This window comes from Myxocyprinus asiaticus, chromosome 2 (genome assembly GCF_019703515.2).
Source record: "Myxocyprinus asiaticus isolate MX2 ecotype Aquarium Trade chromosome 2, UBuf_Myxa_2, whole genome shotgun sequence".
NCBI lineage: Eukaryota > Metazoa > Chordata > Actinopteri > Cypriniformes > Catostomidae > Myxocyprinus > Myxocyprinus asiaticus.
In genome coordinates, this window is record NC_059345.1 from 30,793,345 (window position 1) to 30,809,908 (window position 16,564).

Genomic DNA, 16,564 nt, shown 5'->3' on the forward strand with positions numbered 1-16,564 from the left:
TCTGAGATATAACATTAGATTATTCACACAAGCAAGCTCACAGTCAAGTGAAAATGGCCAATGTTTTAGAAAACTACCAAAGGTAAAAGCAGATGTAAAGTTTTGAGCTATTTGGGGATTACAGCAGCATTGATTGGCGCATAAATGTGACATCTGTATTTGATTTCTTACAGAAATCATATTTCACTTTGTGATTCTTTTAAAAATATTATTTTAAAATATTCATATTTCTACCACATTACCTCTAGGTGGCGCTGATTTACAACCTGAATGTTTTCAGGCCTTATTGTGTTATTTTATGTAACATAAATGCAGAAGTGATGGTTGTCTATGAAAAGTTCACATTTTAAGCTTTCAAACAATACCACATATGCCTGACGTTTGTATTCGGAGACTTGAACATTTTAAGTGTAAACTTTTTTCATGACATAGCGCCCGCTTTTGGACCCGCCATTGGGTCAGCAGAGTTGAAGAGCTTAATATAATTGCAGGGTCCAAAATGAACTATTTGCCACATCTGCCAATGGCAGGACATTTATCAAGCGAAAATATTTCTTAACGGCTACGAAACTGTGTTTTGCATCATTTTAATTAAAAGCATGTATAAATATAAACTTAGCAAAAAAAGAAACATCCCTTTTTCAGGACACTGTATTTTAAAGATAATTTTGTAAAAATCCAAATAACTTACAGTTCTTTATTGTAAAGGGTTTAAACAATGTTTTCCATGCTTGTTCAATGAACCATAAACAATTAATGAACATGCACCTGTGGAACGGTCATTAAGACACTAACAGCTTACAGATGGTAGGCAATTTAGATCACAGTCATAAAAACTTAGGACAATAAAGAAACCTTCCTACTGACTCTGAAAAACACCTAAAGAAAGATGCCCAGGGTCCCTGCTCATCTGTGTGAATGTGCCTTAGGCATGCTGCATGGAGGCATGAGGACTGTAGATCCATAATGTGAGACGCCTAAGACAGCGCTACAGGGAGACAGGAAGGACAGCTCGCAGTGGCAGACCACATGTAACAACACCTGCACAGGATCGGTACATCTGAATATCACACCTGCAGGGCAGGTACAGGATGGCAACAACAACTGCCCGAGTTACACCAGGAACACACAATCCCTCCATCAGTGCTCAGACTCTCCGCAATAGGCTGAGAGAGGCTGGACTGAGGGCTTGTAGGCCTGTTGTAAGGCAGGTCCTTACCAGACATCACCGGCAACAACGTCGTCTATGGGCACAAACACATCTTCGCTGGACCAGACAGGACTGGCAAAAAGTGCTCTTCACTGACGAGTCACGGTTTTGTCTCACCAGGGGTAATGATTGGACTCGCGTTTATCATCAAAGAAATGAGAGATAATCTGGAGCGGGATCGATTTGGCGGTGGAGGGTCCGTCATGGTCTGGAGCCCATTGAGCATGTCCCGTTGAGCACGTCTGGGACCTGTTGGATTGGAGGGTGAGGACTAGGGCCATTCACCCCAGAAATGTCCGGGAACTTGCAAGTGCCTTGGTGGAAGAGTGGGGTAACATCTCACAGCAAGAACTGGCAAATCTGGTGCAGTCCATGAGGAGGAGATGCACTGCAGTACTTAATGCAGATGGTGGCCACACCAGATACTGACTGTTAATTTTGATTTTGACCCCCCCTTTGTTCAGGGACACATTATTCCATTTCTGTTAGTCACATGTCTGTGAAACTTGTTCAGTTTATGTCTTAGTTGTTTAATCTTTTTATGTTCATACAAATATTTACACATGTTAAGTTTGTTGAAAATAAAGGCAGTTGAAAGTGAGAGGACGTTTCTTTTTTTGCTGAGTTTATTTTTGTCCCTATGACAGTGGAATTAATTTGCTGTCATTGGGTGCAGGTTATTGTGTCTCTCGCAGCATCATATACGAGATGAGCAAGTCTCAATCTCACGGTAAAACGGCACCTGTCACAAAAATGTGTGTGTGTGTTTTTTATTTTTTTATTTTATTATAGTGGCTTAATGTGGGGAAAAAAAAACTTTAGCTATTTAACAAACATCTGCTGGTAAATTTTCCACTGAAGAAAATGTTCTCCCAACTTGCGTTGGTCACTAATGTTTTATTTAGTACACAATTTTATTTGAATCTCTCATGTTACTTACTTTTCATGGCACGAGGGTCTGATTGTTTTTTTGTACAATTTGATATCATGTTGCCATGTAATGTTGTAGTTTCTAATAAAGTTACTTGCTAGCTTCCAATTAACTCCAAAGCCAATTTTTACTCAGATTTGGCGGTTTGCAAGTGTTTATTTTGGACCCTTTATAAATGTATGCTTCTCTTGACAGAGGGCAAAATGTCATATATTTACTGTGCGGAGAGGGATATGTTATAACTGTTATCATATTCTGCAATCCTCACCTTATATCGCCTGTCATATTTCGTGACTTTGTCCGCAAAATCAATCTTCTCCCTCTTGCCCAAAAACTGCCTAAGCTCGGGCCGGTCATCCATACCAATATAATCACCCACAAAGTTTCTGTTCAGGCTGTGTCTTCTCCTCTCCTTCCTGTTCAGCAGCAGATCAGAGGCTGAAAGAGGACAGAATGAATCTTCAGTGCTTTTCTCAAAGGGCTTCAGTTCTTACAGGATGTCCCTTAGAAAAAAGGACTGTGGTGGTACTATGGTTTAGTGACCTTATCAGATAATAATACCATACTGTTTTATTACATACCATATTACCATATTCATATATTATGTCATTTACATGCTACTCCAAGGTACTTTATTGAATACCATGCTTTTACCTTTGTAAATGCCCTAAAACCATGGTATTACCACAGTACCATATTCAGAATAAACTGAGCCATAAAAAATGTATAAACGTGTAAAATCAGACGGTGTGAGGGTTTTTTTCTGTCTGTGTGTGCATTATTATTTTTAAACATAATAACATGAATTCAGCTGAATGCAGCAGTTGGGGTCAGACTCCAAACACATACAGGGGAAAACCACTGAATTCCCCCTTCTGACTATGACAAATTACGTCATGTAAAATAACATGGTTTTCCTTTTTCTCATAATGCGTTTGTCTTTGCATATGAATGCACGTATGTGAAGTCCAACACTTGAAGCTCACTCAAACAAGTCAGCTGTAAAAAGAACTCACCCTCCTCTCTCATTTGAACATATCTCTTGCGGGCACAATATTTTCGCCATGCTGTCTGAATGGTTCTGGCATAACCATCGAATTTACGCTCTCTCGTCTCCTCCAGCAGGAAGAGCTGTAAGGCCACAAAACAGAATATAATTCAGGTTGTAGAAATAATAATTTAAACATGTCAAGGTCAGACCCAGGACTTTGATGTAACAGAAAGGATAGATGTACCCAATGAAACTACAGTCTGTAGTACATACAAAATACAAGGAAGAGATGTGATGAGAAACCAAGACAGGGTACCGGTACTAAGTAAATAAATAGAAAACATGTCTTTGTTGGCTGCATAATCATCCTGTGTAACCAGTGCAGTCCAATTTTTGAAGCAGTTTTTTTTTTTTTAATGAATCAGTCAAAAAGACTCGCAAACGTATCAGTTTGAAGAAGTTTAACAAATGACTCGCTAAATCATTAAAAAAAAAACTTGACACTTTCCGACTGCACGTTTTTTATGACAATGAGTAGTAAAAGATAAACATTCACTTAAGTGTTTAGTTTTAATAAATAGTATTTATTTTTTAAATAGTATTATAAAGTAGTAATAATAAATACAAATATTATTTTGTTTAGTATCTAGTTAGGACTAATTATATGGGGTGAGAATTCTGCTGGAAGCAGTGTAAATTACACTAAAAACTAAATAACAGCAGTGAATAGAGCTGCATTATCCCTGTCCATTACACTAAAGGTCACTCTTCACAGGAGCTGTATTACACAGTTGAAGAAAGACATGGCCCATCTTGGCATATCGTTGACTCAGTCTGTCCTGCCTGTCACTCCAAGCGGCCTCTCTCTTTATCCTTCAGATTTCATGTCTCTCTTACTCTGCAAGCAGCTATGCCTCTAAAGTGTGCTGTGGGCAATCTATAATAGAGCTTTGAGCATTATGAGCGACTGGCAGCATTGAAACAGTAGTCTCCATTCTGCTTTCTGTATGTCCTCAGAACACACTGCCACAGCTCTACTGCTCTCCAGACTAAACATCAGATCCTATCATTTTTTACAAAGTCCTGGCATGGACTCTACCTCTCTCTCTCACACACACACACACACACACACACACACACACACACACAGTTGGCACAGGACTGATGAGATATTATGGGCAAACGCAAAATGAAACCCCTTCTCTGTCTATCACCCCACACACAAACAAACGTATAAACACATGCCAACACACACACATATACACAAACCTCCCACTGACACACTGTTTCTGCTGTTGGGTGAATCTCAAAAAGAAATGTCTAGGTCATATTTCACCCAAAATCAAAAGAAAGAAAAAAAGATATCTTGCATAAAAAAATGAAGCATATTTTTGTTTACATTGTGGCATTACTTTCATTTCAATTAAAGGGATAGTTCACCAAAAAAAAAAAAAATTTCTCTCATAACTTACTCACTCTCATGCCATCTAAGATGTGTATGACTTTCTTTCTTCTGTTGAACATAAACTATTTAAAACAAAAAAATAATATCTCAGCTCTGTAGATCCTTACAATGCAAGAACATACAGATCAAAATTGAAGTCCTTTAGTGAATACTATGCTATTACCATAGTAAATGCCCTAAAACCATAGTCCTTTTTTTAAACCATAAATCTCCACTTTCACTTTCACTTTCAAAAAGTGAAAGAATGTGGAAGTGAAGTTAAAGTGGAGATTTATAGTGGAAAAAAAGTTAAAGAAGACTTAACTATTGATCTGTTTCTCACCCACACCTATCATAACACTTCTGAAGACATGGATTTAAGCACTGCAGTCTTATAAATTAATTTTATGTGGCCTTTATGTGATTATTGAAGCTTCAAAGTTCTGGTGACCATTCACTTGCATTGTATTAACCTACAAAGCTGAAATATTCTTCAAAAAATCTTTGTTTGTGTACTCAAGAAGAAAGAAAATCATACATATCTGGGATGGCATGAGGGTATTTTCATTTTTGGGTGAATTATCCTTTTGACCACATTTTCCACTAAAAAGCTCATTATTCATTACCATAATGTGTAGTACCATAATCATTCTGTCCAGACACAATTATTATTATTTTTTTTTTTAAATCAACAAATTAATTTCAGTACAACAAATAATACCAAGCATTATACTTGCAATGGTAATTTATGAATGTACTTTACAATATAAATAATATTCCTTTGCATTACAGTAATGAAAATTAGATGCTTTTGCATTACAGTAGACTACTAACAATTGGGGGAGGGGGGTTTAAGTGTACTTGACAATTATTTTCACAATGATATATATATATATCTTTATAGACAATCTTAAAAAATAGCTTTCTTTTTATAATTATATTTTTTGTCTTTTGATTTTGGGGGAAAATATTTCTTGACAGTTTTCATGAGATTTACACTAATAGAGATTGTAGGGATGTCTCTTGCAAACAGTGTGTAAGAGCCCTTCATTACCTCACAGTGGTATCACAGAGTTCATTTTGGCAAATAAACTACTTTACATACTTTCTCTCTCACCTTCTCTCTCTCACGATCTCTGCCACTAAAGAAATTCCTTTAGTTATGAACTAAGAACTAATTAGTGTCAGAACCTTATCTCAGGAGTTTTGTTTTGAGAGGCTGGGCAGTTCAAATCTGGGCCCCCCCACATTTAGTATTACACAGACAGGCACACACGCACGCATGCACACACACACAGGAAAGGCCAAGTTTTAACAGCTACATGCCAAAGTAACACATCTTTGGATAATCTGGTGCATTCATGCCGAGCCACAGAGCCTTATTCTGTGCATCTATGTATACGTGTGTACATGTAAATGTCACCAGTGAGATCACTGCACAGCCACAAGCAGTGCTTTCATAAGCAATCTGTGGGAAAAAAAAGAGCAGTGGAAAAAGCAAAAGTCTCTTTGACATAACGGGAGCTGCTTGACCACAGCACACCAGTTGTGTATAAGATCCAGAGTAATGTTGACCTAACAGTGCTGACGTGGGCTTGACCCTGTGTTCCTTCTTCCCACCCTGCCCACTGCCCACTATTCATTAGCACTCTGAGTTGAGCTGTATGTCTGTGAGACACCTCCTCTATTTAACCTTTCTGCCCAGTGGCATGTCCAGACTTTTCTGACTGGGTTGGCCCATGTGGGGCACAGACTCATTCAAGGGTGGCATAAAGCGTAACTCAACATCCATTATATTATTATTAATAATAATAATAAGATATATACATTTCCAGGAATTTTTAATAGTTGAATGTTACTTGGCTAGATAATGGATTAACAGTTAACAGAAAAACACAGAAGACTCCAAATAGTATTTATTTTTTAAATTTTATATTTTTTCAGTATCATTTTTAATGTATGTAGTGTCTCTTGAAACTGCATAAACATTATGGACACTGCTAATATGAACACGGTAGTTCTGTGCTTTGCAGTTGAAGAGATGACGCTACTGTGGCGTAACACATCATGTAGGCTATTGTTTTAGTTTGAGACAATAAATGTATTGAAGATATTTCTTATTCTTATCATAGGCCTACACATAAAGAATGTACATGGATTTCAGTTTTGTGTAGGATACTCAATTTAGCCATATATTGGGACAGCAAAAAGCAATTAGATTAATTAAACAGTGCTTTAAAAACAACTTACTTAATTTGATATTAAAACTGTTTTCCTGATCTCCAATTTACTATGAAAAATACCTATTTTTCGACTACAAAGACATGTTTGTAAGTTCTGTTCTCTGGTTTGTGTGCATCCATGTTGTGTTTTCTGTTGTTAATATCGCTGGTGGTGCTGTTGTAGCAAAACAAAACAAGTTTTTCTCGCGAGCGGCTGCCTCACGAATGCGCATAGGAGACCAACGGTCGTTGAAGATTTTCACTAAATAATACATTTGATTTCAGTTTGTTTCTCACAAAACCTTATCGTATTCCTTCAGAACAAGACATACAATAATTTATTAGACTCCTGAATTATACTGTTGTGTCCTTTTGAAGCTTGAAGAGGTGGTCACCATAAACTGCCATTGCATGACATTACTGAGCATAACATTTTTTCACAACTTCTCCCTTTGTGTTAAGAAAAAGAAAGAAAGTCATATGGGGTTATAACAACACAGGGGTGGGTAAACAATGACTGAATTTTTATTTTTGGGTGAACTAATCCTTTAAAAAAATATTTTGGGTTCAATACAAGTTAAGCATCAGCAATGGTGGCATAATGTTGATTACCACAAAAGTGAATTTCGACTTGTCCTTCCTTTTCTTTAAAAAAGCAAAAATCGAGGTTACAGTGAGGCACTTACAATGAAAGTCAATGGGGACAATGAAAGTGAATGTGGCCAATTTTTGGAGGGTTTAAATGCAGAAATGTGAAGCTTAAAATTGTATAAAAACACTTACGTTAATTATTCTGTTAAAACTCTTGTATTATTTGAACTGTAAAGTTTTTTTAGTTTTTTTTTTAATGTTTTGTTAGGTACTTTGTAACTTCACTTTGCACTATTTTCATTGTCCACCGCTTCAAGTATTTTTCACCACAGACAGTTGAATTGAAATTGAATTTAAGATAAAATAACTAATGTGGGAGTTAGCAGACAGAAGAGCACTTTGAGAGACCTTCGTCAGATCTTACCGACTCTGGGGCTTTGATGAAAACTTTGGTGTGTCCAAGCTGATACTGGTCCTGGTCCATGTTTACAGAGCGCAGGAGGTGAAGCACACCCTGCTTCTCGTCCCCATGCCATGTCGGCCACGACTCCTTCGTCAGAATAGCGTACCTGAGACACAGAAACAGAGAGTAGAGGGGGAAGTTTCATCAGTCTGTTGACAAGTTAGACAAATACACACCACACCTATGATCGAGGAAGATATATAGCTATCACCTAATAAAATGAGTTCAATCAATACTGGAGTCTAAATTATTTTGAAAACTCAAATAATCATGAAATGATTCAATGAAGGCATATATTTTGGTCAAATAGAAACTTTTCACTCATTTACAAAATGCCCCGCAAGCCTCCTAATGTGAAGCCCTGTGGAAATATATGTAGTGTGTGTGTATAAGTGTGTATAAGATAAACATTAGCAGGGTGGAGTAAAAAAATAACTCTCACACCAATAAGAAAACATTTAATATTAATCCACCAAAGGAAGATTCAGGCTATTACTTTAAGTAAAATGGTAGTAACCCACTGAAACACGTGAAATAATAATGAGTTGAACCCTTAAACCAACAAGATGTACTGATGTCAACTTGAGCTTCAAGTCTCTACATTAATGTTGTCTCTTTTATATCTCCTGGGGTGTAGCATAAAGTGCTTCACAAGCACTGAGCTCAGTGTCTCAGTCTGTCAGCTGTACCTGCAAATCTCATCAGAGCTCTTATACTGAGCCAAGGCGCCTGGCGCCTGTCTACCACACACTGAGACAGAGAATGCAGAGGAAACGGTGCTTTAGATCTTTTTAAAGCTGACTATTGCCCTCATAATGGAAGAGCAACCTAAATTAATCTACATAAAAACACACTTACACTTCTCTGATCTCTCTTCTTTCTCTTTTGAAGCCATTCCTTGAGAATGTGGTGACATCTCATTGGACAACTAAATTGTAAAACTTGAGAATTTGGCCAGATGTGCTCTTGTCCCATGATGTTCAAGAGCTCCCTGTGAGGCTTTGAAGATGAGTTTGGTCTTTACCTGTTCAAGAACTTGCGGAAGAATCTTCTGTATGCATAGCCTGCACGCCTTACTCTAATATTCTCTTTCAGACCAAGATATTCCACCTGGTGCTTTACTCTTCAGAGAGAGAGAGAGAGAGAGAGAGAGAGAGAGACAGAGAGAGAAGGAAGGAAGGAAGGTTAATGTGTGCGGCAACAAGTCAAAAAGCCCCTTTACAGAAATTATCCTTTGCCCATGACGATGTAATAGCCAAATAAGGTATTTCTGGTAGTTTCCCCATTAGCCTCTCCAAAATAAAAATAAAAAGAATGAAGTGTGAGTGCTAATTATACTGCCCAACATGAACAATGCTCACAATCCCTCATAACAGGAAGACCATTAGAGCCTGAACAATAGAAAACTCCGGATCTGAACGTTTCATTACAAATTTCATTACAAAAACAAACTGGCCAAGTAGGGAAAAAGGCAGGAGAAGCAAGCAAAAAAAGGTGAAAAAACTGTCGGGATAAAGGACAACCACACTGAGAAATAAAATCATCATTTGGTTTCATTAACAGTTTTCTTAAACTGCACACACCACTAAGAAGATTTATTCTGATGTATTTTGGATGTAGGGTGACCATATTGTATTTTAATACATTTATGAAAAGTAACATTAATACATTTAATAATGACCATAAAATACAACAACATAAAATAATAAAAGATCAGATAACATTAAAAAATATTTTTTATGGGGCCTGGGTAGCTCAGCAAGTAAAGATGCTGACTACCACACCTGGAGTTGCAAGTTTGAATCCAGGGCGTGCTGAGTGACTCCAGTCAGGCTTCCTAAGCAACCAATTGGCCAGGTTGCAAGGGAGGGTAGAGTCACCTCCTCATGGTCGCTATAATGTGATTCTCGCTCTTGGTGGGATGCGTGGTAACGTGATCCACGGTAACGTGCTCAACAAGCCACGTGATAAGATGCGCGGATTGACGGTCTCAGACGTGGAGGCAACTGAGATTCCTCTTCTGCCACCCGGATCGAGGTGAGTCACTACACCACCACGAGGACTTAGAGCGCATTGGGAATTGTGTATTCCAAATTGGGGAGAAAAAAAAAAATTATACTACTACACTTTACACTTTTCAGTCCAGCTGTGCCCAGGTATACTTCCCTGAAGATGACATTTTTATAACAAACTCTCCTTTGGTTGAGGTTTTGTGCTTCTCACATAGTATTTAGTATGGATAGTATGTGAACAGAGATGCAGGACTTGTTTGTCCCTTAACATGTGTTCTTGTTCATTGTATTTCCTGACTTTTTTGCCACTGACATGCAAGTACCAGCTTTACAGGTCACATACAGAGGTTGCGTTAAAAATAAATGATGGACTGAGCTGTAAAAATTTCATGGTCTATATTTTTCCGTCATTTTAGTTTAAAGGATTATTCCGGGTTCAATACAAGTTAAGCTCAATGGACAGCATTTGTGGCATAATGCTGATTACCAAAAAAAATTATTTCGACTCGTTCATCCTTTTCTTTAAAAACATCAAAAATTGAGGTTACAGTAAGGCACTTACAATGGAAGTGAATAGGGCCCATTTTTGGAGGGTTTAAAGACAGAAATATTAAGCGTATTATTTTATTAAAGCACTTACATTAATTCTTCTGTTAAAACTCATGTATTATTTGAGCTATAAATTTGCTTAAATAGTCATTTTTATAGTCATTTAAGGGTTTGTTGACATTACATCATCATGTAAAATTGTCTATAACTTTACACAGAAAAGGTTAGTAAGTAAGGGATAATATATAGTCAGCCGGTTGTTATCGCACATAACAACCGGCTGACAGTAAATTATCCCACTTATTACACGGCTACTAACCAAATAAATAAATACATGAACATAAATTATTGATTTTTGTTGAAATTATGTAATTTAAGAAGAAAGAAATAACTGAACAGCAGAAATCAACCTACGGTTTGTGTCAGAGTTCTGCCGGTGGTATCTTTTTGTGAAAAAGACCATCTGATTCCTCATTATTCAGCCTATTACAAGACTAATTCCCAAATAAATAAATAAATGGACATGAAACATTGATTTGCGTTAAAATTCTGTAATTATGTGAGAAGAAAGCGCTGAACAGTTGAAATCAACCTCCAGTTTTTGTCGGAGATCTGGTGGTGTTTATTTTGTGAAAATGTCCGTTTGAGTCTTCATTATCCAGGCTCTTACAAGACTACTTGCCAAATAAACAAATAAAAGGACATGAAACATTGATTTGAGTTTAAATGATTTTATTAGCTTACTTGAAGAGATCGCACAGTGATCCAAAAAGCAGGAGAGAATGCTCGCAGGACCCGGATGAGTGGTCTGATACGTGAATCTGCGGTTGTTACAGAGCAATATCGGACCACTAGATGCCACCGCTGACCAATCAGAATCGAGTATTCCAGTTAGCCGTGTAATAAGTGATTGTCACGCTAATATCATGTTAACACTCATACTGTTTACGTCTTGAGGCTATACTTTTGAAATAACAAGTATTTTAATGTTTACTTATTGGCCCCCGTTCACTTCCATTGTAAGTACCTCACTAGCTTTTTATCAAGAAAAGGAGGGATGAGTCAAAATGTAATTTTGTAGTAATCAACATTATGCCACAAATGCTGTTGATTTAGCTTAACTTGTATTGAACCCGGAATATTCCTTTAACTTCCCTGATATCTAGTATATTTGATGTTGTCTCAATATACAGTAGTCAAAATTTTCAGTTACAACTGACAAGTAACTGACAAGTAAGCGTGAGTCTAATGAAACGTAATTTTAAAAGTGTTCTTACTTTATTGATTTTTCTGTCTGAGAGCAGCTCTCAGCCAGAATAATCACATATGGACACATATACACGTGAAAACTGATGCACAGTATCAAATACACTGAATGCACGATAGTCCTAACTGTATCAATATGAAGACAAAATCAAATCCCAGATATTTTTCAGCAATTTTGAAATCCTGGCCAGATGCTATTTTCAGGTCTGAAAAAGAGCGCATCACCGGGAAAAAGAGGAAGTATGGTCACCCTACTTGAATGTTGTTTGTTGTAATACAATATACAGAGTATTGTTTTGATAGTGCCATAGAGCTGCAGTGTTTTTCGGGGAAATCAACCTACAAATGGCTTACACATTGAACTGGGATAAAAAAAAGAAGGTATTTTAACATTGAATAAATTACACACTTCACCATTAAAACTGTGAGAAATTAACTTTGCTATAACAGTAGTCACTCACCTGCTCTCCTCCCAGTCTTTGGGCTTCTTTGTCTCATTGGGTTTGATACAGCGGATGTAGTGTGGTGTACACTTCATCAAAGTGCTCACCAGATCGTTGGCTTGTTTCTGTCATTAGTCAGACAGAGAAAGGATGTCAAGCGGCTAAAATCACTAGCAAAAATCGTTAAATCATAAACCACAAATATTGCATTATTTGGCCTAATGTATCCTACTTTGTTGGACTGTGTAGTTATAAGTTATGAATCCAAGTTGAAAACTGAGAGAATCTACAAAGGTTAAGAGACCTACAAAGAGCCTTTAGTTTGGAGATACACCTGGTGGAGAGAACTAAAAACTTCTTAGCTCAACTCACCTTGATTTTACTCCCTGCAGTAGTGGGTCTGCCTTTCTTCTCAGCATTGAGGTTTTCCAAGAACAGGGCACGGATGAAAGGTCTATTGAAGAGAACCAAACCAGACAGGAATGATTCAGAGGCAGTGGAATGGGGACAGAGCTAGAATAATATAGCAGGAGAAATACAGACTGTAACAGACAGGAATGTTTTGAACTTGGGTCTCTTCACAGTAGACCAGTGTCACTTGAATTCCTGTGAGCCACAGTGCACATTGTTTTGGAGTTCATCATCACTGGGACAGGGCCAGAGTTTGAATACCTGTGGTTTTTAATCTTTGGCATTTACTAAATGTTAGCCTCACTCATTCCTGAATTAACTTTTTTACTGTGCATAAAGACCCAATTAAATCAAAACTGGAGTTTTGTGGCTTTTAGTCCATATTTTCTAGCATCCAGACCATCTATTAGCTAGAGTACTCTTAAAAGGTAACAAAATGCATTTTTAGCACATATGCACATTTACAGTTTGTCTCTTAAAGGAAACAGAGCGAAAAACATTGATGACTCATCTTGCACTCACTGACGTATAAAAAATTTGCTAAAATAGCAACAACTTCAAACATCATTGGTTCTTGTGTCATGATGTTTGGTAATGAGACGATCAAGAACCAATGAGATGTGATGTTATAGACTTGTCATCATTTGATTTGGGCTCTGTATAACTGATTTAACTGATTTGATTTGAGAGTGAATAACAACTTACATTTTGGTCTGTTCATCTTACAAAGAGAATGTGTGCCTTCAAAAGACTTGGAATACGACACAAATGTCACATGGTCTACTTTTATGACATTTTGGGTGCTTTTTAAGTTTAAACTTTTAAGTAAACTTTTGTCTTTGTGTCATCTTGGACTTACACTGACACCTAGTGGCTTGGATGCAGCATCATTTAAAATCAATTGTTTTCAGTTTCAGATGTCATTATAGACATTTAGTATTCACAGTCAGCCATGATTACTTTAATCAATGAGTGAAAGTGTCAAATAAAAGGATGGTTACTGAGATTAAGCGAGTTGTATTCGGCTGGTCATGTGATTCTAACATGGCAGCCCCCATGTGTGGACCCTCTCCAAGTAGAATAAAACAGCTTTTATATGGTTACTTATATGACTGGAGTCTTCATTTTAATGTGAGTGGTCATGATTTACTATATTGCAAAATTACAGTTCATGTCTTTAGGAGTTAAACTTTTTTAATGAGGAAAAAATTACTGAGTGCATCTTTAAAGTGAGTCACTTTCAACTACTATTGTATGTAAATAAGTGCACCATTTTTTTTTTTTATATATTCTTTTGTGTTTCGCATAAGAAGGAAAGTCATATGGGTTTGGAATGACATGAGGGTAAATGACAGTGATAAGGACAGAATGTTCATTTTTGGGTGAACTATTCCTTAAAGAACAGGCATTTGCACAGTGGCATCAGTTAAATGAATAATGAAAATAGAGGTGAAGATTTATCACTTTAAAGCACTTTTCTCTGCTAAAATCAGAGCACACTATTTGTACCGCTTCCACCTGTTAACAAGCTACTCAAGTTAAATTCAATGGCATTTCCGTATAGTCTTATATCAGAACAAATCCACCTGTAGCATCAGTAGTTATCAGATGCCAACAGGACATATCTGATGTAAAGAATCTCCTTGCCACAGCTTGAGCATGCTTTGTTCTTAATAGGGTCAAAGGTCAGGGGTGGAACTGCAGGACTACGTCTGCGCAGATAGATAGGAAGCCCTGCTTTGTCACACAACTCTTTTTTCTTTCTTATGTTCTTCGTATAAGACCTGCTTTCCGGTGCAAAGAAGTTCCCCTCTGAACTTGTGTGGGTGCGTAAGTCTATGCATGACAGCACGTGTCTGAACGCAGCCTGAAAGCCGACCCTCAGAAGGCTTCACTAAGGGCTGCATACAATAAGGCTGCAAGGAGACGGAGGGGACCGTTTGCACAGATGGCTTCTGGGGCCCAATAGAGGCCCAGGAAAACATAATAGCAGGGGCAACACTCTAGCCCGACTCCCCTGAGAGATAGAGGGCCTTTTGGACTCAGAAATGATGACAACCCCCAGCACACTTCTATAAAGGGCCCTCAGCTTTCAGCTGGCCTGATTATGCCTATGATTTACATATATTAATACATTCCAGGGTGCTCTAAGAGTCTGTTACAGGCAGCTGTTGAAGACTCATAGACAGACTGGTGGCTGTTATGATGGATGTGTGACACTTACATTTCACTGCTCTGCATCAGCTCGATCAGGTCAGTGAACAGCACATCCCTGTTCCTCTCACAGAAGCCATCTGCATCATAGGACACCTGAAAAGACAGAGAGCACACACACACACACACACACACTGTTATACAACTAATGAACAAAACAGTCTTCTTGTGTTGATGTAGAGTTAGAACATTGGAACTCATGCATGCAAGTACTAATTGTCTATAAGTATAATCTTAATCAGTGGTTCTCAACTGGTCGGTCACAAAAATAAACTACATATCTGCTCTTATAGGGTAAAGTATTGCTAAATGCAACTAATTAAATGCAACTAACCAACCGTATATAGTATTCATATATAGTTAGGACAGCAAAAATAAATAGGCTTATCAACTTTTAAAAGGGAGGATATGCTCTTATTTTTTGTTGTTCATCTCAAAATTACGGTGGGAAAAAAGCAGTTGCTTGTTTTAAATGACATATTTTTTATATATATTTAGGACTGTGTTCGATCAACATTTGATGTCCAGAGTAAAATCTGAGTCCCGAAGCAAAACCATTTGGGAACCCCTGATCTTAATATCCCATTATTCACTTTTTCATATTTAAAAAGCCATGAAAAAGAAAGGCCCTTATGCATACAGATCAAACTGAAATATTGGCTTGTATTCTGTGTATTGGTGCACTAAGTAAGTGAAATGCTGAGTCCTAGAAGATATAGATGTCCATTTTATATCAGAAGTTTTCCTTTGTCTGTGGAGCATGCTTATTATAAATCTAATTGTAGTGCAGGATGTGGACGGGCCCTCCCTGCCTCCCCACAGAGCACGCCTCATTGAACATGGGGTATGTGGTTGGGTACCACACATACTGAACTACCTCTAGGCAACAAAGAGTAAATGAGAGACTGAAAATGAGAAATGTAGAGAAAGAAACATGGAAGAAATGAGAAGGAAATATTAAAAGCTATGAGGAAAAAATAAGGGAAAGGAAAACATTTAACTTTACTGCAGACAATTGTGGGGAGGTGGATAAAGATATGCATGAGATAATGTGTGAGCCAGAAAGAGGCAAAAATACCTTGCCAGCATAATGGTGGATGATGAAGCCCTGGTTCCAGCTGTTAAAGTGCTCGTGGTTGTTGATCTGCATTCTGAGCTTCTGCAGCATGGTCTGGTCAGCACCTTCACCCTTCGCATGCATTGTAGCACACACATCGTCCAGTATACTCATGATGCCTGGAGGATTCTGAGAAAGGTCATTGAAAAACCCATATCTGTCAATGACTAATACATACTACCATGCAATTGTATCCAATACATCTTGCCAAAATTAAGTTATGAAATCAGGTCTCTAAGACTATGATCTGTTGGGTTTGGCTCAACTATACTCAGATTCAGAGTCTGAAAATTGCAGTAACTACAAAATCCACAGTAGAACCAAGTAACTATGAAGCCATTTTCATGAAGCCAGTTTCAGTGCTGGCACAGTTACTGCATTTTGCCTTTGTAGCGCAGCATACTAGTATCTGCAATCGTTTTGGTAACACTTTCTATGAAGCCCATATTTATAATGCATTGTAAAGGCATTATAAATGCATTATAGTGAATTCATAATGTCTCATAATACACCTTATAACAGGTTATAACTTCTCATAAATAATTATAACTACAGTTATAATACATTACAAAACTTCCCCTATTCATAGCTGTACTTCAGAGTATAATGCATTATAACACAAGCAACATAAGATTTTAACACAGCAGAAGCTAATAAAGCTAATCGTATAAGTGCTAAATAGTGTAAACAGTCAAAAGGC

General features: G+C 37.5%; 1 protein-coding gene across 3 annotated transcripts in view; it reads right to left on the reverse strand.

Moving 5' to 3' along the window:
- myo1ea (myosin IEa) overlaps positions 1–16,564 on the reverse strand; it is a 100,067-nt gene that overhangs the window by 7,783 nt on the left and 75,720 nt on the right. For all 3 annotated transcript variants that reach the window (XM_051725291.1, XM_051725284.1, XM_051725275.1), the window contains exons 14-21: positions 15,826–15,993; positions 14,758–14,843; positions 12,495–12,576; positions 12,141–12,247; positions 8,877–8,975; positions 7,814–7,958; positions 3,158–3,272; positions 2,410–2,579 (exon numbers count right to left, since the gene is read on the reverse strand). In XM_051725291.1, coding sequence (XP_051581251.1) covers positions 2,410–2,579; positions 3,158–3,272; positions 7,814–7,958; positions 8,877–8,975; positions 12,141–12,247; positions 12,495–12,576; positions 14,758–14,843; positions 15,826–15,993 — 972 coding nt within the window. The remainder of the gene's footprint in view (positions 1–2,409; positions 2,580–3,157; positions 3,273–7,813; positions 7,959–8,876; positions 8,976–12,140; positions 12,248–12,494; positions 12,577–14,757; positions 14,844–15,825; positions 15,994–16,564) is intronic.